Source organism: Oncorhynchus gorbuscha, unplaced genomic scaffold (assembly GCF_021184085.1).
Source record: "Oncorhynchus gorbuscha isolate QuinsamMale2020 ecotype Even-year unplaced genomic scaffold, OgorEven_v1.0 Un_scaffold_1370, whole genome shotgun sequence".
Lineage (NCBI taxonomy): Eukaryota > Metazoa > Chordata > Actinopteri > Salmoniformes > Salmonidae > Oncorhynchus > Oncorhynchus gorbuscha.
In genome coordinates, this window is record NW_025746164.1 from 87,349 (window position 1) to 112,500 (window position 25,152).

General features: G+C 49.7%; 1 protein-coding gene across 1 annotated transcript in view; it reads right to left on the reverse strand.

Annotated features, from left to right (window-relative positions):
- LOC124022402 (FERM, ARHGEF and pleckstrin domain-containing protein 1-like) overlaps nt 1–24,718 on the reverse strand; it is a 93,749-nt gene extending 69,031 nt beyond the window's left edge. Inside the window, exons 1-8 of the mRNA XM_046337338.1 lie at nt 24,597–24,718; nt 19,718–19,832; nt 8,997–9,144; nt 6,793–6,888; nt 6,425–6,591; nt 2,571–2,639; nt 2,372–2,444; nt 2,103–2,250 (exon numbers count right to left, since the gene is read on the reverse strand). Of these exons, the coding sequence (XP_046193294.1) occupies nt 2,103–2,250; nt 2,372–2,444; nt 2,571–2,639; nt 6,425–6,591; nt 6,793–6,888; nt 8,997–9,144; nt 19,718–19,773 (757 nt within the window). The 5' untranslated portion in view covers nt 19,774–19,832; nt 24,597–24,718. The remainder of the gene's footprint in view (nt 1–2,102; nt 2,251–2,371; nt 2,445–2,570; nt 2,640–6,424; nt 6,592–6,792; nt 6,889–8,996; nt 9,145–19,717; nt 19,833–24,596) is intronic.
- Between the last annotated feature and the right edge of the window lie 434 nt (nt 24,719–25,152).

Genomic DNA, 25,152 nt, shown 5'->3' on the forward strand with positions numbered 1-25,152 from the left:
AGGGAGGGGGGGTCAGACAGACTGATGATTAGGATGACTGCTGATACAGGGGGGGAGGGGGGTCAGACAGACTGATGATTAGGATGACTGCTGATACAGGGGGAGGGGGAAGGGGTCAGACAGACTGATGATTAGGATGACTGCTGATACAGGGGGGTCAGACAGACTGATGATTAGGATGACTGCTGATACAGGGGGAAGGGGGTCAGACAGACTGATGATTAGGATGACTGCTGATACAGGGGGGGGGGGGGTCAGACAGACTGATGATTAGGATGACTGCTGATACAGGGAGGGGGGGGTCAGACAGACTGATGATTAGGATGACTGCTGATACAGGGAGGGGGTCAGACAGACTGATGATTAGGATGACTGCTGATACAGGGGGAAGGGGGTCAGACAGACTGATGATTAGGATGACTGCTGATACAGGGGGGGGTCAGACAGACTGATGATTAGGATGACTGCTGATACAGGGGGGGGGGGGTCAGACAGACTGATGATTAGGATGACTGCTGATACAGGGGGGGGGGTCAGACAGACTGATGATTAGGATGACTGCTGATACAGGGAGGGGGGTCAGACAGACTGATTAGGATGACTGCTGATACAGGGAGGGGGGGTCAGACAGACTGATGATTAGGATGACTGCTGATACAGGGAGGGGGGAGGGGGTCAGACAGACTGATGATTAGGATGACTGCTGATACAGGGAGGGGGGTCAGACAGACTGATGATTAGGATGACTGCTGATACAGGGAGGGGGAGGGGGTCAGACAGACTGATGATTAGGATGACTGCTGATACAGGGAGGGGGGTCAGACAGACTGATGATTAGGATGACTGCTGATACAGGGAGGGGGGAGGGGGGGGCAGACAGACTGATGATTAGGATGACTGCTGATACAGGGAGGGGGGTCAGACAGACTGATGATTAGGATGACTGCTGATAGGCAGGGAGCTAACCCTGGGGGAGGGGCTAACAGTGGCAGGGAGCTAACCCTGAGGGAGGGGCTAACAGTGGCATGGAGCTAACCCTGAGGGAGGGGCTAACAGTGGCAGGGAACTAACCCTGGGGGAAGGGCTAACAGTGGCAGGGAGCTAACCCTGGGGGAGGGGCTAACTGTGGCAGGGAGCTAACCCTGAGGGAGGGGCTAACAGTGTCAGGGAGCTAACCCTGGGGGAGGGGCTAACAGTGTCAGGGAGCTAACCCTGGGGGAGGGGCTAACAGTGTCAGGGAGCTAACCCTGGGGGAGGGGCTAACAGTGTCAGGGAGCTAACCCTGAGGGAGGGGCTAACAGTGGCAGGGAACTAACCCTGGGGGAAGGGCTAACAGTGGCAGGGAGCTAACCCTGGGGGAGGGGCTAACTGTGGCAGGGAGCTAACCCTGAGGGAGGGGCTAACAGTGTCAGGGAGCTAACCCTGGGGGGAGGGGCTAACAGTGTCAGGGAGCTAACCCTGGGGGAGGGGCTAACAGTGTCAGGGAGCTAACCCTGGGGGAGGGGCTAACAGTGGCAGGGAGCTAACCCCGAGGGAGGGGCTAACAGTGGCAGGGAGCTAACCCCGAGGGAGGGGCTAACTGTGTCAGGGAGCTAACCCTGAGGGAGGGGCTAACAGTGGCAGGGAGCTAACCCTGGGGGAGGGGCTAACAGTGGCAGGGAGCTAACCCCGAGGGAGGGGCTAACTGTGGCAGGGAGCTAACCCTGAGGGAGGGGCTAACAGTGGCAGGGAGCTAACCCTGGGGGGGCTAACAGTGGCAGGGAGCTAACCCTGGGGGAGGGGCTAACAGTGGCAGGGAGCTAACCCCGAGGGAGGGGCTAACTGTGGCAGGGAGCTAACCCTGAGGGAGGGGCTAACAGTGGCAGGGAGCTAACCCTGGGGGAGGGGCTAACAGTGGCAGGGAGCTAACCCTGGGGGAGGGGCTAACAGTGGCAGGGAGCTAACCCTGAGGGAGGGGCTAACAGTGGCAGGGAGCTAACCCTGAGGGAGGGGCTAACATGTGTGTGTGAGCGTGTGCCTCTGGCCTCGTTCTCTATCTATACCAGACCAGTGGATGTAGGAGATAGAAGAGCTGCTGCCTTCAGCTGCGTGCCGGACTGGACCTGAGATCTGCTGCTCTGGGTGTCCCGTGGTGGAGGGTAGGGCCTGGGCCTCTGGTCCAGCCTGGTGGCCGTTGGTCACTGTAGGGTCGTCCACCGGGGCCTGGAGGGTCAACCTGAGAGGAGAGTCTGTCTGGTCCACTGAGACACTCTGGAGAGGAGGGAGAGAGAGAAGTTAAAGGGATACTCTGTGATATAAAGACCAGAACACACACTAACTCTATTCCTTCTCCTATGAATCACAGAGAGAAAGGTCACCAGGATATACTGACCTCTTGTGGCACTGTGGATGTCTTTCTGTCCTGGGGTGGCAGGCTGCCGCCAGACACCTTCTTACTGTGTTTCCTGGAGGAGACAGGCGAGGCTTAGTCTATCAACTGTTGAGGTAAAGGGACATTGACATGGGAACCTGGAGCCACAAACACGCCTCAGGGGAAGAGAGGCTGACATCCAGACCAGGTGAAGTCTCACCTTTCAAAAGGGACCTTTTGGAACTCTGAGTCCTTGACGTAATCGAAAACCTGCTTCTGTGTCCGACCGCTGCAGACAGAAAGAGACAGAACGTGGTAGTATGTTGAAACACAGAGGTCTGATGAAGCAGCACAGTCCCTGTAAAAGGACTGTCAGTGAAAGGCCCTGACACAATAGGAAGGTCACATTGTTGAGTCCAGTATCAAACCTCTACAAGCTCCACCCACCCAGCCAGCCTACCCAAACCTCTACAAGCTCCACCCACCCACCCACCCAGCCTACCCAAACCTCTACAAGCTCCACCCACCCAGCCAGCCTACCCAAACCTCTACAAGCTCCACCCACCCACCCACCCACCCACCCAGCCTACCCAAACCTCTACAAGCTCCACCCACCCAGCCAGCCTACCCAAACCTCTACAAGCTCCACCTACCCACCCACCCACCCACCCAGCCTACCCAAACCTCTACAAGCTCCACCCACCCAGCCAGCCTACCCAAACCTCTACAAGCTCCACCCACCCACCCAGCCAGCCAGCCTACCCAAACCTCTACAAGCTCCACCCACCCAGCCAGCCTACCCAAACCTCTACAAGCTCCACCCACCCAGCCAGCCTACCCAAACCTCTACAAGCTCCACCCACCCAGCCAGCCTACCCAAACCTCTACAAGCTCCACCCACCCAGCCAGCCTACCCAAACCTCTACAAGCTCCACCCACCCAGCCAGCCTACCCAAACCTCTACAAGCTCCACCCACCCAGCCAGCCTACCCAAACCTCTACAAGCTCCACCCACCCAGCCAGCCAGCCTACCTAAACCTCTACAAGCTCCACCCACCCAGCCAGCCAGCCTACCTAAACCTCTACAAGCTCCACCCAAGCCAGCCTACCCAAACCTCTACAAGCTCCACCCACCCAGCCAGCCAACCCAAACCTCTACAAGCACCACCCACCCAGCCAGCCTACCCAAACCTCTACAAGCTCCACCCACCCACCCACCCAGCCTACCCAAACCTCTACAAGCTCCACCCACCCAGCCAGCCTACCCAAACCTCTACAAGCTCCACCCACCCAGCCAGCCTACCTAAACCTCTACAAGCTCCACCCACCCAGCCAGCCTACCTAAACCTCTACAAGCTCGCTCCACCCACCCAACCACCCAGCCAGCCAGCCTACCCAAACCTCTACAAGCTCCACCCACCCAGCCAGCCTACCCAAACCTCTTCAAGCTCCACCCACCCAACCAGCCTACCCAAACCTCTACAAGCTCCACCCACCCAGCCAGCCAGCCTACCTAAACCTCTACAAGCTCCACCCACCCAGCCAGCCAGCCTACCTAAACCTCTACAAGCTCCACCCAAGCCAGCCTACCCAAACCTCTACAAGCTCCACCCACCCAGCCAGCCAACCCAAACCTCTACAAGCTCCACCCACCCACCCACCCAGCCTACCCAAACCTCTACAAGCTCCACCCACCCAGCCAGCCTACCCAAACCTCTACAAGCTCCACCCACCCAGCCAGCCTACCTAAACCTCTACAAGCTCCACCCACCCAGCCAGCCTACCTAAACCTCTACAAGCTCGCTCCACCCACCCAACCACCCAGCCAGCCAGCCTACCCAAACCTCTACAAGCTCCACCCACCCAGCCAGCCTACCCAAACCTCTACAAGCTCCACCCACCCAGCCAGCCTACCCAAACCTCTACAAGCTCCACCCACCCAGCCAGCCAGCCTACCTAAACCTCTACAAGCTCCACCCACCCAGCCAGCCAGCCTACCCAAACCTCTACAAGCTCCACCCACCCAGCCAGCCTACCCAAACCTCTACAAGCTCCACCTACCCAGCCAGCCTACCCAAACCTCTACAAGCTCCACCCACCCAGCCAGCCTACCCAAACCTCTACAAGCTCCACCCACCCAGCCAGCCTACCCAAACCTCTACAAGCTCCACCCACCCAGCCAGCCTACCCAAACCTCTACAAGCTCCACCCACCCACCCACCCAGCCTACCCAAACCTCTACAAGCTCCACCCACCCAGCCAGCCTACCCAAACCTCTACAAGCTCCACCCACCCAGCCAGCCTACCCAAACCTCTACAAGCTCCACCCACCCAGCCAGCCAGCCAGCCTACCCAAACCTCTACAAGCTCCACCCACCCAGCCAGCCAGCCAGCCTACCCAAACCTCTACAAGCTCCACCCACCCAGCCAGCCAGCCAGCCTACCCAAACCTCTACAAGCTCCACCCACCCAGCCAGCCTACCCAAACCTCTACAAGCTCCACCCACCCAGCCAGCCTACCCAAACCTCTACAAGCTCCACCCACCCAGCCAGCCTACCCAAACCTCTACAAGCTCCACCCACCCAGCCAGCCTACCCAAACCTCTACAAGCTCCACCCACCCACCCAGCCAGCCTACCCAAACCTCTACAAGCTCCACCCACCCAGCCAGCCTACCCAAACCTCTACAAGCTCCACCCACCCACCCAGCCAGCCTACCCAAACCTCTACAAGCTCCACCCACCCACCCAGCCAGCCTACCCAAACCTCTACAAGCTCCACCCACCCACCCAGCCTACCCAAACCTCTACAAGCTCCACCCACCCAGCCAGCCTACCCAAACCTCTACAAGCTCCACCCACCCAGCCAGCCTACCCAAACCTCTACAAGCTCCACCCACCCACCCACCCAGCCAGCCTACCCAAACCTCTACAAGCTCCACCCACCCAGCAAGCCTACCCAAACCTCTACAAGCTCCACCCACCCACCCAGCCAGCCTACCCAAACCTCTACAAGCTCCACCCACCCAGCCAGCCTACCCAAACCTCTACAAGCTCCACCCACCCACCCAGCCAGCCTACCCAAACCTCTACAAGCTCCACCCACCCAGCCAGCCAACCCAAACCTCTACAAGCTCCACCCACCCACCCAGCCAGCCTACCCAAACCTCTACAAGCTCCACCCACCCAGCCAGCCTACCCAAACCTCTACAAGCTCCACCCACCCACCCAGCCAGCCTACCCAAACCTCTACAAGCTCCACCCACCCAGCCAGCCAACCCAAACCTCTACAAGCTCCACCCACCCACCCAGCCAGCCTACCCAAACCTCTACAAGCTCCACCCACCCAGCCAGCCTACCCAAACCTCTACAAGCTCCACCCACCCACCCAGCCAGCCTACCCAAACCTCTACAAGCTCCACCCACCCACCCAGCCTACCCAAACCTCTACAAGCTCCACCCACCCAGCCAGCCTACCCAAACCTCTACAAGCTCCACCCACCCAGCCAGCCTACCCAAACCTCTACAAGCTCCACCCACCCACCCACCCAGCCAGCCTACCCAAACCTCTACAAGCTCCACCCACCCAGCAAGCCTACCCAAACCTCTACAAGCTCCACCCACCCACCCAGCCAGCCTACCCAAACCTCTACAAGCTCCACCCACCCAGCCAGCCTACCCAAACCTCTACAAGCTCCACCCACCCACCCAGCCAGCCTACCCAAACCTCTACAAGCTCCACCCACCCAGCCAGCCAACCCAAACCTCTACAAGCTCCACCCACCCACCCAGCCAGCCTACCCAAACCTCTACAAGCTCCACCCACCCAGCCAGCCTACCCAAACCTCTACAAGCTCCACCCACCCACCCAGCCAGCCTACCCAAACCTCTACAAGCTCCACCCACCCAGCCAGCCAACCCAAACCTCTACAAGCTCCACCCACCCAGCCAGCCTACCCAAACCTCTACAAGCTCCACCCACCCAGCCACCCAGCCTACCCAAACCTCTACAAGCTCCACCCACCCACCCAGCCTACCCAAACCTCTACAAGCTCCACCCACCCAGCCAGCCTACCTAAACCTGAAGGAGGACCCTCTGGTGAAGAGAACAGCTTTGGCTTTGGGCTTGGGTTCCTCAAACAGTCTGAAGAAGGCGTGGTACTCCACACATATTTTCCAGAAGATCTTACAGCAATCTCTACTGGCCATCACAAACTCCAGAGTGTCCTGGTATGCACTCTGCTGCAGGCGGGCACAGACATGGTCAACACATAGCTTAGCATTGGTTAGAACAGGAGAAACGAGGGCTGTGTTCATCCACTGACAAAACACTGTGTTGGAACTAACTGTGGAATATTACTGTGAATTTACTGAGAAATAAATCAACACCCTTTCAACCAATCAGAATGGAGTATTCTGCCAAGCCGTGGTATAAGGACTTACATTGAGGTCTGGTCTCAGTTTGATGAGAAAACGTTTCCTCTTGAAGCTGAGCTTGCGGACTTTAGACCAGTTAAAAGCATTGATCTTAGTGTGTCCCTATAGGAGAGAGTTAGACCAGTTAAAAATATTGATCTTAGTGTGTCCCTATAGGAGAGAATTAGACCAGTTAAAAGCATTGATCTTAGTGTGTCCCTATAGGAGAGAGTTAGACCAGTTAAAAGCATTGATCTTAGTGTGTCCCTATAGGAGAGAGTTAGACCAGTTAAAAGCATTGATCTTAGTGTGTCCCGATAGGAGAGAGGAGTTTCAGTTGGTTGGACAACATGCATACAGACAGGACATAAGATTGTGTATCACAGAGACACTTCCCAGACAGTCTTCTGCCTTTTATTTACGGCCGATGGTTGATTTGCTGCTAAGAAACCACTACTGAAGGACACCAATAAGAAGAGACTTGCCTGGTCCAAAAAACATGAGCAATGGACATTAGACCGATGGAAATCTGTCCTTTGGTCTGATGAGTACAAATTTGAGATGTTTGGTTCCAACCGCTGTGCGTTTGTGAGAAGCAGAGTAGGTGTACGGATGATCTCTTCGTGTATGGGTCCTGCGTCAGACGGCCTCCACAATCACCCGACCTCAACCCAATTGAGATGGTTTGGGATGAGTTGGAGCGCAGAGTGAAGGAAAAACAAGTGCTCAGCATATGTGGGAACTCCTTCAAGACTGTTGGAAAGGCATTCCAGGTGAAGCTGGTTGAGAGAATGCCAAGAGTGTGCAAAGGGTGGCTACTTTGAAGAATCTAAATGGTAAAATATGCTGGAGTGGTGTAAAGCTCGCCGCCATTGGACTCTGGAGCAGTGGAAATGTGTTCTCTGGAGGGATGAATCACACTTCACATCTGGCAGTCCGACGGACTAACCTGGGTTTGGCGGATGCCAGGACAATGTTACTTGCCGCAATACATAATGCCAACTGTAAAGTTTGGTGGAGGAATAATGGTCTGGGGCTGTTTTTCATGGTTCAGGCCGTTTAGTTCCAATCATGTACTGTATATACAGTGGGGCAAAAGAGTATTTAGTCAGTTGTGCAAGTTCTCCCACTTAAAAAGATGAGGGAGGCCTGTAATTTTCATCATAAGTACACTTCAACAGAAAAAATTTGAAAAAAATCCAGAAAATCACATTGTAGGATTTTTTATGAATTTACTTGCAAATTATGGTGGAAAATAAGAGAACTTGCACAATTTGGTGGCTGACTAAATACTTTTTTTGCCCCACTGTATATACAGTGCCTTGCGAAAGTATATATTTTTGTGTGTGGAAAGAAAAGCTGACTCAAGAGCAGCCAGCCCGGTATTCATGGCCAGCCGGACATTCGTGGCCAGCCGGGCATTCGTGGCCAGCCGGACATTCGTGGCCAGCCGGACATTCGTGGCCAGCCGGACATTAGTGGCCAGCCGGACATTCGTGCGGTTGAGTCCGTTTCTGCTGTAACATGGACTCTACAAAGTGATGAAACTTTGTTGTTCCTTGGTAAGCTTGGTGCTAGACAGACGAGTCTTCGGTTGCCTAGGCAACGTCCCCCTCCCCTTTTTCCTTCTCCAAATGGTTATTACGGTGACCGTGGTCATTTGGCTGACCAATAACCATCATCCAATATTCCATGCCAGTCACAGCCCTAAGTGGTATGACATGGATTCATAACGACAGCATTACTCAAATCTAAAGTTATTTGTCACATACATCAGTGAAATGCTGAATACAACAGGTGTAGTAGACCTCACAGTGAAATGCTGAATACAACAGGTGTAGTAGACCTCACAGTGAAATGCTGAATACAACAGGTGTAGTAGACCTCACAGTGAAATGCTGAATACAACAGGTGTAGTAGACCTCACAGTGAAATGCTGAATACAACAGGTGTAGTAGACCTCACAGTGAAATGCTGAATACAACAGGTGTAGTAGACCTCACAGTGAAATGCTGAATACAACAGGTGTAGTAGACCTCACAGTGAAATGCTGAATACAACAGGTGTAGTAGACCTCACAGTGAAATGCTGAATACAACAGGTGTAGTAGACCTCACAGTGAAATGCTGAATACAACATGCAGTTTTAAGAAAATGCATTTAAAAAAAGTAAGAGATCAGAAATGAACTCCCATGATCCTGGTGGATAAACATCTGGAGCTCATACAGTACCTGAAACACCAGCAGTCCAATATGAGACACAGCCAGACTGAGCTTGGTCCCCTCTCGGTCCTTAGCAGGGTGGAGCCTGACTCCGTACATCTCCAACCGCCGGGCGATCTCCAATAGCTGATAGTCTGACTCTGCTGGTGTCTGTCCTCTGGGGACACACAGGACACATACCAACACTTTATCATATCATAGTCTGTCCTCTGGGGACACACAGGACACATACCAACACTTTATCATATCATAGTCTGTCCTCTGGGGACACAGGACACACACCAACACTTTATCATATCATAGTCTGGCGTCTGTCCTCTGGGGACACACAGGACACATACCAACACTTTATCATATCATAGTCTGTCCTCTGGGGACACAGGACACATACCAACACTTTATCATATCATAGTCTGGTGTCTGTCCTCTGGGGACACAGGACACATACCAACACTTTATCATATCATAGTCTGTCCTCTGGGGACACACAGGACACATACCAACACTTTATCATATCATAGTCTGTCCTCTGGGGACACAGGACACATAGTCTGTCCTCTGGGGACACAGGACACACACTTTATCATATCATAGTCTGTCCTCTGGGGACACACAGGACACACACCAACACTTTATCATATCATAGTCTGTCCCTCTGGGGACACAGGACACATACCAACACTTTATCATATCATAGTCTGTCCTCTGGGGACACACAGGACACACACCAACACTTTATCATATCATAGTCTGTCCTCTGGGGACACACAGGACACATACCAACACTTTATCATATCATAGTCTGTCCTCTGGGGACACAGGACACACACCAACACTTTATCATATCATAGTCTGTCTGTCTCTGGGGACACAGGACACATACCAACACTTTATCATATCATAGTCTGTCCTCTGGGGACACAGGACACACACCAACACTTTATCATATCATAGTCTGTCCTCTGGGGACACACAGGACACATACCAACACTTTATCATATCATAGTCTGTCCTCTGGGGACACAGGACACATACCAACACTTTATCATATCATAGTCTGTCCTCTGGGGACACAGGACACATACCAACACTTTATCATATCATAGTCTGTCCTCTGGGGACACAGGACACATACCAACACTTTATCATATCATAGTCTGTCTGTCCTCTGGGGACACAGGACACATACCAACACTTTATCATATCATAGTCTGTCCTCTGGGGACACAGGACACACACCAACACTTTATCATATCATAGTCTGTCCTCTGGGGACACAGGACACATACCAACACTTTATCATATCATAGTCTGGTGTCTGTCCTCTGGGGACACAGGACACACACCAACACTTTATCATATCATAGTCTGTCCTCTGGGGATATTCACAGTCTGTCCTCTGGGGACACAGGACACACACCAACACTTTATCATATCATAGTCTGTCCTCTGGGGACACATACCAACACTTTATCATATCATAGTCTGGTGTCTGTCCTCTGGGGACACAGGACACATACCAACACTTTATCATATCATAGTCTGTCCTCTGGGGACACAGGACACATACCAACACTTTATCATATCATAGTCTGTCCTCTGGGGACACAGGACACATACCAACACTTTATCATATCATAGTCTGTCCTCTGGGGACACAGGACACACACCAACACTTTATCATATCATAGTCTGGTGTCTGTCCTCTGGGGACACAGGACACATACCAACACTTTATCATATTCTGTCCTCTGGGGACACAGGACACACAGGACACATACCAACACTTTATCATATCATAGTCTGTCCTCTGGGGACACAGGACACACACCAACACTTTATCATATCATAGTCTGTCCTCTGGGGACACAGGACCCATACCAACACTTTATCATATCATAGTCTGTCCTCTGGGGACACAGGACACACACCAACACTTTATCATATCATAGTCTGTCCTCTGGGGACACAGGACACACACCAACACTTTATCATATCATAGTCTGTCCTCTGGGGACTGTCTGTCCTCTGGGGACACAGGACACACACCAACACTTTATCATATCATAGTCTGGTGTCTGTCCTCTGGGGACACAGGACACATACCAACACTTTATCATATTCTGTCCTCTGGGGACACAGGACCCATACCAACACTTTATCATATCATAGTCTGGCGTCTGTCCTCTGGGGACACAGGACACATACCAACACTTTATCTAATCATAGTCCGACTCTAATGGCGTCTGTCCTCTGGGGACACACAGGACACATACCAACACTTTATCTAATCATAGTCCGACTCTAATGGCGTCTGTCCTCTGGGGACACACAGGACACATACCAACACTTTATCATATCATAGTCTGTCCTCTGGGGACACAGGACACATACCAACACGCATTTTAACATCACGTTGGACAGTTTCCACTGTTCCTTCTGTACAAATGACATAAAAATGTTAAATTAAACTAATAGAATCTATTAAACTAATAGAATCCACTAAACTAAACTAATAGAATCATCATAGAATCCAAAACTAATAGAATCCACTAAACTAATAGAATCCATAAACTAATAGAATCCATAAACTAATAGAATCCACTAAACTAATAGAATCCATTAAACTAATACCCACTAAACTAATAGAATCCACTAATAGAATCCACTAAACTAATAGAATCCACTAAACTAATAGAATCCATTAAACTAATAGAATCCATTAAACTAATAGAATCCATTAAACTAATAGAACCCACTAAACTAATAGAATCCACTAATAGAATCCACTAAACTAATAGAATTTATTAAACTAATAGAATCCATTAAACTAATAGAATCCACTAAACTAATAGAATCTATTAAACTAATAGAATCCACTAAACTAATAGAATCTATTAAACTAATATAATCCATTAAACTAATAGAATCCACTAAACTAATAGAATCCACTAATATAATCTATTAAACTAATAGAATCTATTAAACTAATAGAATCTATTAAACTAATATAATCCATTAAACATATATAATCCATTAAACTAATAGAATCCACTAAACTAAGAATCCACTAATAGAATCCACTAAACTAAGAATCCACTAATAGAATCCATTAAACTAATAGAACCCACTAAACTAATAGAATCCATTAAACTAATAGAATCCATTAAACTAATAAAATATATTAAACTAATAGAATCCACTAAACTAATAGAATCCACTAAACTAATAGAATCCACTAAACTAATAGAATCCATTAAACTAATAGAATCCACTAAACTAATAGAATCCACTAAACTAATAGAATCCACTAAACTAATAGAATCCACTAATAGAATCCATTAAACTAATAGAATCCATTAAACTAATAGAATCCACTAATAGAATCCATTAAACTAATAGAACCCATTAAACTAATAGAATTCACTAAACTAATAGAACCCATTAAACTAATAGAATCCATTAAACTATTAGAATCCACTAATAGAATCCATTAAACTAATAGAATCCATTAAACTAATAGAATCCACTAAACTAATAGAATCCATTAAACAAATAGAATCCATTAAACTAATAGAACCCATTAAACTAATAGAATCCACTAAACTAATAGAATCCATTAAACTAATAGAATCCATTAAACTAATAGAATCCACTAAACTAATAGAATCCATTAAACTAATAGAATCCACTAAACTAATAGAATCCATTAATAGAACCCACTAAACTAATAGAATCCATTAAACTAATAGAATCCACTAAACTAATAGAATCCACTAATAGAACCCACTAAACTAATAGAATCCATTAAACTAATAGAATCCACTAAACTAATAGAATCCACTAAACTAATAGAACCCACTAATAAAACTAATAGAATCCATTAAACTAATAGAATCCATTAAACTAATAGAACCCATTAAACTAATAGAACCCACTAAACTAATAGAACCCACTAAACTAATAGAATCCATTAAACTAATAGAATCCATTAAACTAATAGAATCCATTAAACTAATAGAATCTATTAAACTAATAGAATCCACTAAACTAATAGAACCCACTAAACTAATAGAATCCACTAAACTAATAGAACCCACTAAACTAATAGAATCCACTAAACTAATAGAATCCACTAAACTAATAGAATCCACTAAACTAATAGAATCCATTAATAGAACCCACTAAACTAATAGAATCCATTAAACTAATAGAATCCACTAAACTAATAGAATCCATTAAACTAATAGAATCCACTAAACTAATAGAACCCACTAATAGAACCCACTAAACTAATAGAATCCATTAAACTAATAGAATCCACTAAACTAATAGAATCCACTAAACTAATAGAATCCACTAATAGAATCCATAAACTAATAGAATCCATTAAACTAATAGAATCTAATAGAATCCACTAAACTAATAGAATCCATTAAACTAATAGAATCCACTAAACTAATAGAATCCATTAAACTAATAGAACCCACTAAACTAATAGAATCCATTAAACTAATAGAATCCACTAAACTAATAGAATCCACTAAACTAATAATTAAACTAATAGAATCCACTAAACTAATAGAATCCATTAATACTAAACTAATAGAATCCATTAAACTAATAGAATCCACTAAACTAAAGAATCTAATAGAATCCACTAATAGAACCCACTAAACTAATAGAATCCATTAAACTAATAGAATCCATTAAACTAATAGAATCCATTAAACTAATAGAATCCACTAAACTAATAGAATCCATTAAACGAATAGAATCCACTAAACTAATAGAATCCACTAAACTAATAGAATCCATTAAACTAATAGAATCCACTAAACTAATAGAATCCATTAATAGAACCCACTAAACTAATAGAATCCATTAAACTAATAGAATCCACTAAACTAATAGAATCCACTAATAGAACCCACTAAACTAATAGAATCCATTAAACTAATAGAATCCATTAAACTAATAGAATCCATTAAACTAATAGAACCCATTAAACTAATAGAATCCACTAAACTAATAGAATCCACTAATAGAATCCATTAAACTAATAGAATCCACTAAACTAATAGAATCCATTAAACTAATAGAATCCACTAAACTAATAGAATCCATTAAACTAATAGAATCCACTAAACTAATAGAACCCATTAAACGAATAGAATCCACTAATAGAATCCACTAATAGAATCCATTAAAGTAATAGAATCCACTAATAGAACCCATTAAACTAATAGAATCCATTAAACTAATAGAATCCATTAAACTAATAGAATCCATTAAACTAATAGAATCCACTAAACTAATAGAATCCATTAAAGTAATAGAATCCATTAAACTAATAGAATCCATTAAACTAATAGAATCCATTAAACTAATAGAATCCATTAAACTAATAGAACCCACTAAACTAATAGAATCCACTAATAGAATCCACTAAACTAATAGAATCCATTAAAGTAATAGAATCCATTAAACTAATAGAATCCATTAAACTAATAGAATCCATTAAACTAATAGAACCCATTAAACTAATAGAACCCATGAACATAATGCTTGCTCAGGACACATACCAACACTTTATCATATCATATCCATGAACATAATGCTTGCTTAACCAATATATTGACCTCCGCCTCCCCACCAACACGAGAGACTTTGAGTTACTAAATCTGCTGAGTGGAAATAGTTTCCTGTATGTGGGACTGAATTAGGCACTTCCATCCTTCCTGCTCTGATCTGGGCTGGCTGGTCTCCTGAGGGACAGTGGTTGGTTTGGGGGGTGGAGAGGGGCACGGTTTGGTAGGATAGACACAGAGGGTGGAGGGGATAGAGGGGGTTGGTAGGGCAGACACAGAGGGTAGAGGGGGTTGGTAGGATAGACACAGAGGGTGGAAGGGATAGAGGGGTTGGTAGGACAGACAGAGGGTGGAGGGTGTAGAGGGGGTTGGTAGGGCAGACAGAGGGTAGAGGGGTTGGTAGGACAGACAGAGGGTGGAGGGTGTAGAGGGGTTGGTAGGGCAGACAGAGGGTGGAGGGTGTAGAGGGGTTGGTAGGACAGACACAGAGGGAAGAGGGGTTGGTAGGACAGAGGGTGGAGGGTGTAGAGGGGGTTGGTATGGCAGACAGAGAGGGAGGGTAGAGGGGGTTGGTAGGACAGACAGAGGGTGGAGGGTGTAGAGGGGTTGGTATGGCAGACAGAGAGGGTGCAGAGGGGTTGGTAGGACAGACACAGAGGGTAGAGGGGTTGGTAGGGCAGACAGAGGGTGGAGGGTGTAGGGTAGAGACATGGAGTGTAGAGGGGTTGGTAGGACAGACAGAGAGGGGAGGGTGTAGAGGGGGTTGGTAGGGCAGATAGAGAGGAGAAAAGGGGGCAGAGGAAGACTGGGGTCATCTGATCCTAGATCTGTGGTTAGGGGGTTGGTAGGGCAGACTAGGGGTGGAGGGTCATCTGATCCTAGATCTGTGGTTAGGGACAACGTCTACACCCAGGGAAGACTAGGGGTCATCTGATCCTAGATCTGTGGTTAGGGATAACGTCTACACCCAGGGAAGACTAGGGGTAGGGCAGATCCTAGATCTGTGGTTAGGGACAACGTCTACACCCAGGGAAGACTAGGGGTCATCTGATCCTAGATCTGTGGTTAGGGACAACGTCTAGGGAAGACTAGGGTTAGGGTCATCTGATCCTAGATCTGTGGTTAGGGACAACGTCTACACCCAGGGAAGACTAGGGGTAGGGTCAGATCAGATCTGTGGTTAGGGACAACGACACCCAGGGAAGACTAGGGGGGTAGGGTCATCTGATCCTAGATCTGTGGTTAGGGACAACGTCTACACCCAGGGAAGACTAGGGGTCATCTGATCCTAGATCTGTGGTTGGGGACAACGTCTACACCCAGGGAAGACTAGGGGTAGGGTCATCTGATCCTAGATCTGTGGTTAGGGACAACGTCTACACCCAGGGAAGACTAGGGGTAGGGTCATCTGATCCTAGATCTGTGGTTAGGGACAACGTCTACACCCAGGGAAGACTAGGGGTAGGGTCATCTGATCCTAGATCTGTGGTTAGGGACAACGTCTACACCCAGGGAAGACTAGGGGTAGGGTCATCTGATCCTAGATCTGTGGTTAGGGACAACGTCTACACCCAGGGAAGACTAGGGGTCATCTGATCCTAGATCTGTGGTTAGGGACAACGTCTACACCCAGGGAAGACTAGGGGTAGGGTCATCTGATCCTAGATCTGTGGTTAGGGACAACGTCTACACCCAGGGAAGACTAGGGGTCATCTGATCCTAGATCTGTGGTTAGGGACAACGTCTACACCCAGGGAAGACTAGGGGTAGGGTCATCTGATCCTAGATCTGTGGTTAGGGACAACGTCTACACCCAGGGAAGACTAGGGGTAGGGTCATCTGATCCTAGATCTGTGGTTAGGGACAACCCAGGGAAGACTAGGGGTCTGATCCTACCTGTGGTTAGGGAAGACTAGGGGTAGGGTCATCTGATCCTAGATCTGTGGTTAGGGACAACGTCTACACCCAGGGAAGACTAGGGGTCATCTGATCCTAGATCTGTGGTTGGGGACAACGTCTACACCCAGGGAAGACTAAAGCGTAGGACTGGTGCCCATCTCTAGGAGGATAGGCTGGGAGAGAGAGCAGAGGAGGGAGGGATGAGAGGGAGGAAGTGGTCCTGGCATACACCCAAGGAATGGATGAGTCATCTCAGCTGGAATTCTGGGAAAGGAAGGACAGGGACAGTCTTGTTCCATCAGTCCCACAATAGTTTTACATGGAAGGCTGGAAGGCAGGGGGAGCTTTATGGATTACCATCTCTAACCATCTGTGTGGGAGCAGGGACAGGGACAGAGACAGGGACAGAGACAGAGACGCGGACAGAGACAGGGACAGAGACGGGGACAGAGACGCGGACAGAGACAGGGACGGGGACAGAGACGCGGACAGAGACAGGGACAGAGACGGGGACAGAGACAGAGACAGGGACAGGGACAGAGACGGGGACAGAGACGGGGACAGAGACAGGGACAGAGACGGGGACAGAGACGCGGACAGAGACGGGGACAGAGACAGGGACAGAGACAGGGACAGAGACAGGGACAGAGACAGAGACGTTGCTTGTCAGATTAACAACAACACTGTTCTGACGCTGGCTGGATGCTAGACACTACAGTACTGCATTACATAACACTGGGCCTTGGCAAGGACAGGGACAGGGACAGAGACAGGGACAGAGACAGAGACGGGGACAGAGACGGGGACAGAGACGGGGACAGAGACGTTGCCTGTCAGATTAACAACAACAACACTGTTCTGACGCTGGCTGGATGCTAGACACTACAGTACTGCATTACATAACACTGGGCCTTGGCAAGGACTGGGACAGAGACAGAGACAGGGACAGAGACAGGGACAGAGACAGGAACAGAGACAGGGACAGGGACAGAGACAGGGACAGTACTGCATTACATAACACTGGGCCTTGGCTACTGATGATCATCAAGCTTCATCTCCAGCAGCTAAATCCCCATCTAACTTTTCATCTTTCTGATGTAATCTGTCATGTGCCTTTTACTGAGGAATGTCTTCTGTCTGGTCGGTCTACCATAAAGGCCTGATTGGTGGAGTGCTGCAGAGATGGTTGTCCTTCTGGAAGGTTCTCCCATCTCCACAGAGGAACTCTGGAGCTCTGTCAGAGTGACTATCGGGTCTTGGCCACCCCCTGACCAAGGCCGTTCTCCCTGATTGCTTAGTTTGGCCGGGCAGCCAGTTCGGGTCTTGGCCACCCCCCTGACCAAGGCGTTTCTCCCCTGATTGCTTAGTTTGGCCGGGCGGCCAGTTCGGGTCTTGGCCACCCCCCTGACCAAGGCGTTTCTCCCCTGATTGCTTAGTTTGGCCGGGCAGCCAGTTCGGGTCTTGGCCACCCCCTGACCAAGGCCTTTCTCCCTGATTGCTTAGTCTGGCCGGTCGGCCAGTTCGGGTCTTGGCCACCCCCTGACCAAGGCCCTTCTCCCTGATTGCTTAGTTTGGCCGGGCGGCCAGTTCGGGTCTTGGCCACCCCCTGACCAAGGCCCTTCTCCCCTGATTGCTAAGTTTGGCCGGGCGGCCAGTTCGAGTCTTAGTGGTTACAAACGTTTCATTTATAAGGCCATTGTGTTCTGGAGACCTCTCCCCAGATCTTGGCCTCGATCCAGTTCGAGGCAGAATCTTAGTCGTCTCAGATCTGTTTCATCTATAAGGCCATTGTGTTCCTGGACCCTCGACCTTCCCCAGATCTGTACCTCGACCTCTCTCCAGATCCTTTCTCCAGATCTGTACCTCGACCTCTCCCCAGATCTGTACCTCGACCTCTCTCCAGATCTGTACCTCGACCTCTCTCCAGATCTGTACCTCGACCTCTCTCCAGATCTGTACCTCGACCTCTCTCCAGATCTGTACCTCGACCTCTCTCCAGATCTCTCTCCAGATCTGTACCTCGACCTCTCTCTAGATCTGTACCTCGACCTCTCCAGATCTGTAGATCTGTACCTCGACCTCTTTCTCCAGATCTGTACCTCGACCTTTCCCCAGATCTGTACCTCGACCTTTCGACCTCTCCCCAGATCTGTCCCCTCGACCTCGACCTCTCCCCAGATCTGTACCTCGACCTCTCCCAGATCTGTACCTCGACCTCTCCCCAGATCTGTACCTCGACCTTTCCCCAGATCTGTACCTCGACCTCTCCCCAGATCTGTACCTCGACCTCTCCCCAGATCTGTACCTCGACCTCTCCCCAGATCTGTACCTCGACCTCTCCCCAGATCTGTACCTCGACCTCTCCCCAGATCTGTACCTCGACCTCTCCCCAGATCTGTACCTCGACCTCTCCCCAGATCTGTACCTCGACCTCTCCCCAGAACTGTACCTCGACACAGTCCCTTGCAAACATTTATAAAAACCTGTTTTTGCTTTGACATTATGGGGTATTGTGTATAGATATGAGAAAATAATCATTTTGAATCCATTTTAGAATAAGGCTGTAACGTAACAAAATGTGGATTACAGTCAAGGGTTCTGAATATTTTCCAAAGGCACGGTACCCCCCCCCCCAAAATGATTGGTTTCTGATTAGTATGCGGTTGAATCAAACATACATTTTACAATCTGCAAATGTTTGAATTTCCCACTTTAATTACTGAACAAATAAATCCGCGATTTCCGCCAGCCAATAGCAGCATTGTGACGCCGTAGGCCTGTAGCTCCACCAGCCAACATTGTAAATAGCAGCATTGTGACACCGTAATAGCTCGCCGAGAAACACAACACAGCCAACATTGTAAATAGCAGCATTGTGACGCCGTGAGTGGCCCGCCAGCCAACATTGTAAATAGGCATTGTGACGCCGAGCTCCGCCAGCCAACATTGTAAATAGCAGCATTGTGACGCCGTAGGCCTGTAGCTCCGAAACACAACAACCCAACATTGTAAATAGCAGCATTGTCTCCATTCCAATTTGTAAGTCGCTCTGGTTAACACAACAACCCAACTAAATAAAATGTCTCCATTAAAGCCAAACACCATCTGGTAGCCTGTCGATAGGACAACCGCGTAGACATCGCAATTTCAGAACCGCGGACAGCGATCGGTAGTCGACACTTTGTATGTGACCCAAACTCCAACTTGCAGGAGGGTCCAGAGAAAGGTAGATTGACTCACACGTGCTTCTGGTGGTACTCTGTGATCTTGTCCATCAGAGCGTCCTGGTTAGGCATGTACTTGTTGTGAAGAAGGTGCTGAAAACTCTGGACCTCGTCAAAGTCCCCGATCTCAGCTGTGGAGAGAAGAGAGGAGAGACCGAGAAAGAGGGAAAGATAGGAGAGAGTAGAAAATAGAAGTGTCAGAAGGGATAGGGAGGAGAAGAGAGAGACGAGAGGGGAGGAGAAGAGAGGAGAGACGAGAGGGAGGAGAAGAGAGAGAGAGGAGAGACGAGAGGGGAGGAGAGACGAGGGAGGAGAAGAGCGAGAGGGAGAGAGAAAGGGGAGAGAGACGAGAGGGAGGAGAAAGGGGAGAGATGAGAGGGAGGAGAAAGGGGAGAGAGAGGAGAGGAGAGGGAGGAGAAAGGGGAGGAGAGGAGAGAGAGGAGGAGAAAGGGGAGAGAGAGAGGAGAAAGGGGAGAGGAGTGTTACTGAATAACCAAGAGGAGAGTTCAACCCACACAGACGTCACCCCACTAGAGCCTGAACTGGCAGCTTTTCCCTCAGGTATTCAGCTACAGTCTCTCCAGATTACCCCACTAGAGCCTGAACTGGCATCTTTTCCCTCTGTCAGGTATTCAGCTACAGTCTCTCCAGATTACCCCACTAGAGCCTGAACTGGCATCTTTTCCCTCTGTCAGGTATTCAGCTACAGTCTCTCCAGATTACCCCACTAGAGCCTGAACTGGCATCTTTTCCCTCTCAGGTATTCAGCTACAGTCTCTCCAGATTACCCCACTAGAGCCTGAACTGGCATCTTTTCCCTCTGTCAGGTATTCAGCTACAGTCTCTCCAGATTACCCCACTAGAGCCTGAACTGGCATCTTTTCCCTCTGTCAGGTATTCAGCTACAGTCTCTCCAGATTACCCCACTAGAGCCTGAACTGGCAGCTTTTCCCTCTCAGGTATTCAGCTACAGTCTCTCCAGAGCCTGAGCTGGCATCTTTTCCCTCAGGTATTCAGCTACAGTCTCTCCAGATTACCCCACTAGAGCCTGAACTGGCATCTTTTCCCTCTCAGGTATTCAGCTACAGTCTCTCCAGATTACCCCACTAGAGCCTGAACTGGCATCTTTTCCCTCTGTCAGGTATTCAGCTACAGTCTCTCCAGATTACCCCACTAGAGCCTGAACTGGCATTTTCCCTCTCAGGTATTCAGCTACAGTCTCTCCAGATTACCCCACTAGAGCCTGAACTGGCATCTTTTCCCTCTGTCAGGTATTCAGCTACAGTCTCTCCAGATTACCCCACTAGAGCCTGAACTGGCATCTTTTCCCTCAGGTATTCAGCTACAGTCTCTCCAGATTACCCCACTAGAGCCTGAACTGGCAGCTTTTCCCTCCTTCAGGTATTCAGCTACAGTCTCTCCAGATTACCCCACTAGAGCCTGAACTGGCATCTTTTCCCTCTGTCAGGTATTCAGCTACAGTCTCTCCAGATTACCCCACTAGAGCCTGAACTGGCATCTTTTCCCTCTGTCAGGTATTCAGCTACAGTCTCTCCAGATTACCCCACTAGAGCCTGAACTGGCATCTTTTCCCTCTGTCAGGTATTCAGCTACAGTCTCTCCAGATTACCCCACTAGAGCCTGAACTGGCATCTTTTCCCTCAGGTATTCAGCTACAGTCTCTCCAGATTACCCCACTAGAGCCTGAACTGGCAGCTTTTCCCTCCTTCAGGTATTCAGCTACAGTCTCTCCAGATTACCCCACTAGAGCCTGAACTGGCAGCTTTTCCCTCTCAGGTATTCAGCTACAGTCTCTCCAGATTACCCCACTAGAGCCTGAACTGGCATCTTTTCCCTCTCAGGTATTCAGCTACAGTCTCTCCAGATTACCCCACTAGAGCCTGAACTGGCATCTTTTCCCTCTGTCAGGTATTCAGCTACAGTCTCTCCAGATTACCCCACTAGAGCCTGAACTGGCATCTTTTCCCTCTGTCAGGTATTCAGCTACAGTCTCTCCAGATTACCCCACTAGAGCCTGAACTGGCATCTTTTCCCTCAGGTATTCAGCTACAGTCTCTCCAGATTACCCCACTAGAGCCTGAACTGGCAGCTTTTCCCTCCTTCAGGTATTCAGCTACAGTCTCTCCAGATTACCCCACTAGAGCCTGAACTGGCAGCTTTTCCCTCAGGTATTCAGCTACAGTCTCTCCAGATTACCCCACTAGAGCCGGAACTGGCATCTTTTCCTTCTCAGGTATTCAGCTACAGTCTCTCCAGATTACCCCACTAGAGCCTGAACTGGCATCTTTTCCCTCAGGTATTCAGCTACAGTCTCTCCAGATTACCCCACTAGAGCCTGAACTGGCATCTTTTCCCTCTCAGGTATTCAGCTACAGTCTCTCCAGATTACCCCACTAGAGCCTGAACTGGCAGCTTTTCCCTCTCAGGTATTCAGCTACAGTCTCTCCAGATTACCCCACTAGAGCCTGAACTGGCATCTTTTCCCTCAGGTATTCAGCTACAGTCTCTACAGATTACCCAATGGTGATGAGAATGGGACAGGTTCCATGGCAACTAAGTGATTCTGAATTTGCTCCGTGGCCCTGACGATTTGTCTGACAGGTATTTTTATGTGTTCAGAAAAATGGTTCCTCTCAGCATATTAACAACCTCATCAACTGTTTGGAACAGAAATATTGGCACTGGAGCCGGAACACACTGGAGTACACACTGGAGCCGGTACACACTGGAGTACACACTGGAGTACACACTGGAGCCGGTACACACTGGAGTACACACTGGAGCCGGGAACACACTGGAGTACACACTGGAGCCGGTACACACTGGAGTACACACTGGAGTACACACTGGAGCCGGTACACACTGGAGTACACACTGGAGCCGGTAACACACTGGAGTACACACTGGAGCCGGTACACACTGGAGTACACACTGGAGTACACACTGGAGCCAGTACACACTGGAGCTGGGAACACACTGGAGTACACACTGGAGCCGGGAACACACTGGAGTACACACTGGAGTACACACTGGAGCCGGTACACAATGGAGTACACACTGGAGTACACACTGGAGCCGGTACACACTGGAGTACACACTGGAGCTGGGAACACACTGGAGCCGGTACACACTGGAGCTGGGAACACACTGGAGCCGGTACACACTGGAGTACACACTGGAGTACACACTGGAGCCGGGAACACACTGGAGTACACACTGGAGCCGGTACACATTGGAGCTGTTACACACTGGAGCCGGTACACACTGGAGCTGTTACGCACTGGAGGCGGGAACGCACTGGAGGCGGGAACACACTGGAGGCGGGAACACACTGGAGCCGGGGACACACTGGAGCCGGGAACACACTGGAGCCGGGAACACACTGGAGCCGGGAACACACTGGAGCCAGTACACACTGGAGCCGTTACACACTGGAGCCGGGAACACTGGAGCCGTTACACACTGGAGCCGGGAACGCACTGGAGCCGGGAACGCACTGGAGCCGGTACACACTGGAGCCGGTACACACTGGAGCCAGTACACACTGGAGCCGGTACACACTGGAGCCAGGAACACACTGGAGCCGTTACACACTGGAGCCGGTACACACTGGAGTACACACTGGAGCCGGTACACACTGGAGTACATACTGGAGCCGGGAACACACTGGAGCCGGTACACACTGGAGTACACACTGGAGCCGGTACACACTGGAGTACACACTGGAGCCGGTACACACTGGAGCCGGTACACACTGGAGCCGGTACACACTGGAGCCGGTAACACACTGGAGTCGGGAACACACTGGAGCCGGGAACACACTGGAGCCGTTACACACTGGAGCCGGTACACACTGGAGTACACACTGGAGCCGTTACACACTGGAGCCGTTACACACTGGAGCCGGTACACACTGGAGCCGGTACACACTGGAGTACATACTGCAGCCGTTACACACTGGAGCCGGTACACACTGGAGCCGGGAACGCACTGGAGCCGGGAACGCACTGGGACACTGGAGCCGTTACACACTGGAGCCGTTACACACTGGAGCCGGTACACACTGGAGCCGGTACACACTGGAGCCGGTACACACTGGAGCCGGGAACACACTGGAGCCGGTACACACTGGAGCCGGTACACACTGGAGTACATACTGCAGCCGTTACACACTGGAGCCGGTACACACTGGAGCCGGTACACACTGGAGCCGGTACACACTGGAGTACATACTGGAGCCGTTACACACTGGAGTCGGTACACACTGGAGCCGGTACACACTGGAGTACATACTGGAGCCTTTACACGCTGGAGTCGGTACACACTGGAGTACATACTGGAGCCTTTACACGCTGGAGCCGGTACACACTGGAGCCGGTACACACTGGAGTACACACTGGAGCCGGGAACAATGGAGTACACAATGGAGCCGTTACACACTGGAGCCGTTAGACACTGGAGCCGGGAACGCACTGGAGCCGTTACACACTGGAGCCGTTACACACTGGAGCCGTTACACACTGGAGCCGTTACACACTGGAGCCGTTACACACTGGAGCCGTTACACACTGGAGCCGTTACACACTGGAGCCGGGAACACACTGGAGCCGGTACACACTGGAGCCGTTACACACTGGAGCCGTTACACACTGGAGCCGTTACACACTGGAGCCGGGAACACACTGGAGCCGTTACACACTGGAGCCGCTACACACTGGAGCCGGGAACACACTGGAGCCGTTACACACTGGAGCCGTTACACACTGGAGCCGTTACACACTGGAGCCGTTACACACTGGAGCCGTTACACACTGGAGCCGGTACTAAAATAAATCAGGAAGCTCTAACTATATTATAATGGAAAGTATGCTTACACTGGACAATATGAGAGACCAGCAGAGCAGCACTGGTGTCGTTGCAGGTCAGACGTCCACACGCCAGATCATGCTTTATCTGGAGAGCAAACAGGTACCTGAGAGAGAGAGAGAGGAGAATGAGAGAGAGAGGAGAGAGAGAATGAGAGGAGGAGAAGGAGAGAGAATGAAGAGAGAGAGAGAGAAGGAGGAGAGAGTAGAAGGAGAGAGAGAAGAGACGGAGAGAGAGAGAAGGAGAGAGAGAGAGAAGAGAGTGAGAGGAGAAGGAGAGTGAGAGAGAGAGAGGAGGAGAGAGAGAGGAGAAGGAGGAGAGAGAGAGGAGAAGGAGAGTGAGAGAGAGAGAGAAGGAGAGTGAGAGAGAGAGAGAGGAGAGGAGAAGGAGAAGGAGGGAGAGGGAGTCTCAGGTTAGAGGGTTACTCACTGTGTCTCGTCCCTCAACAGTAGGTTACACTGTGTCTCGTCCCTCAACAGTAGGTTACACTGTGTCTCACTGTGTCTCGTCCCTCAACAGTAGGTTACACTGTGTCCCTCAACTGTGTCTCGTCCCTCAACAGTA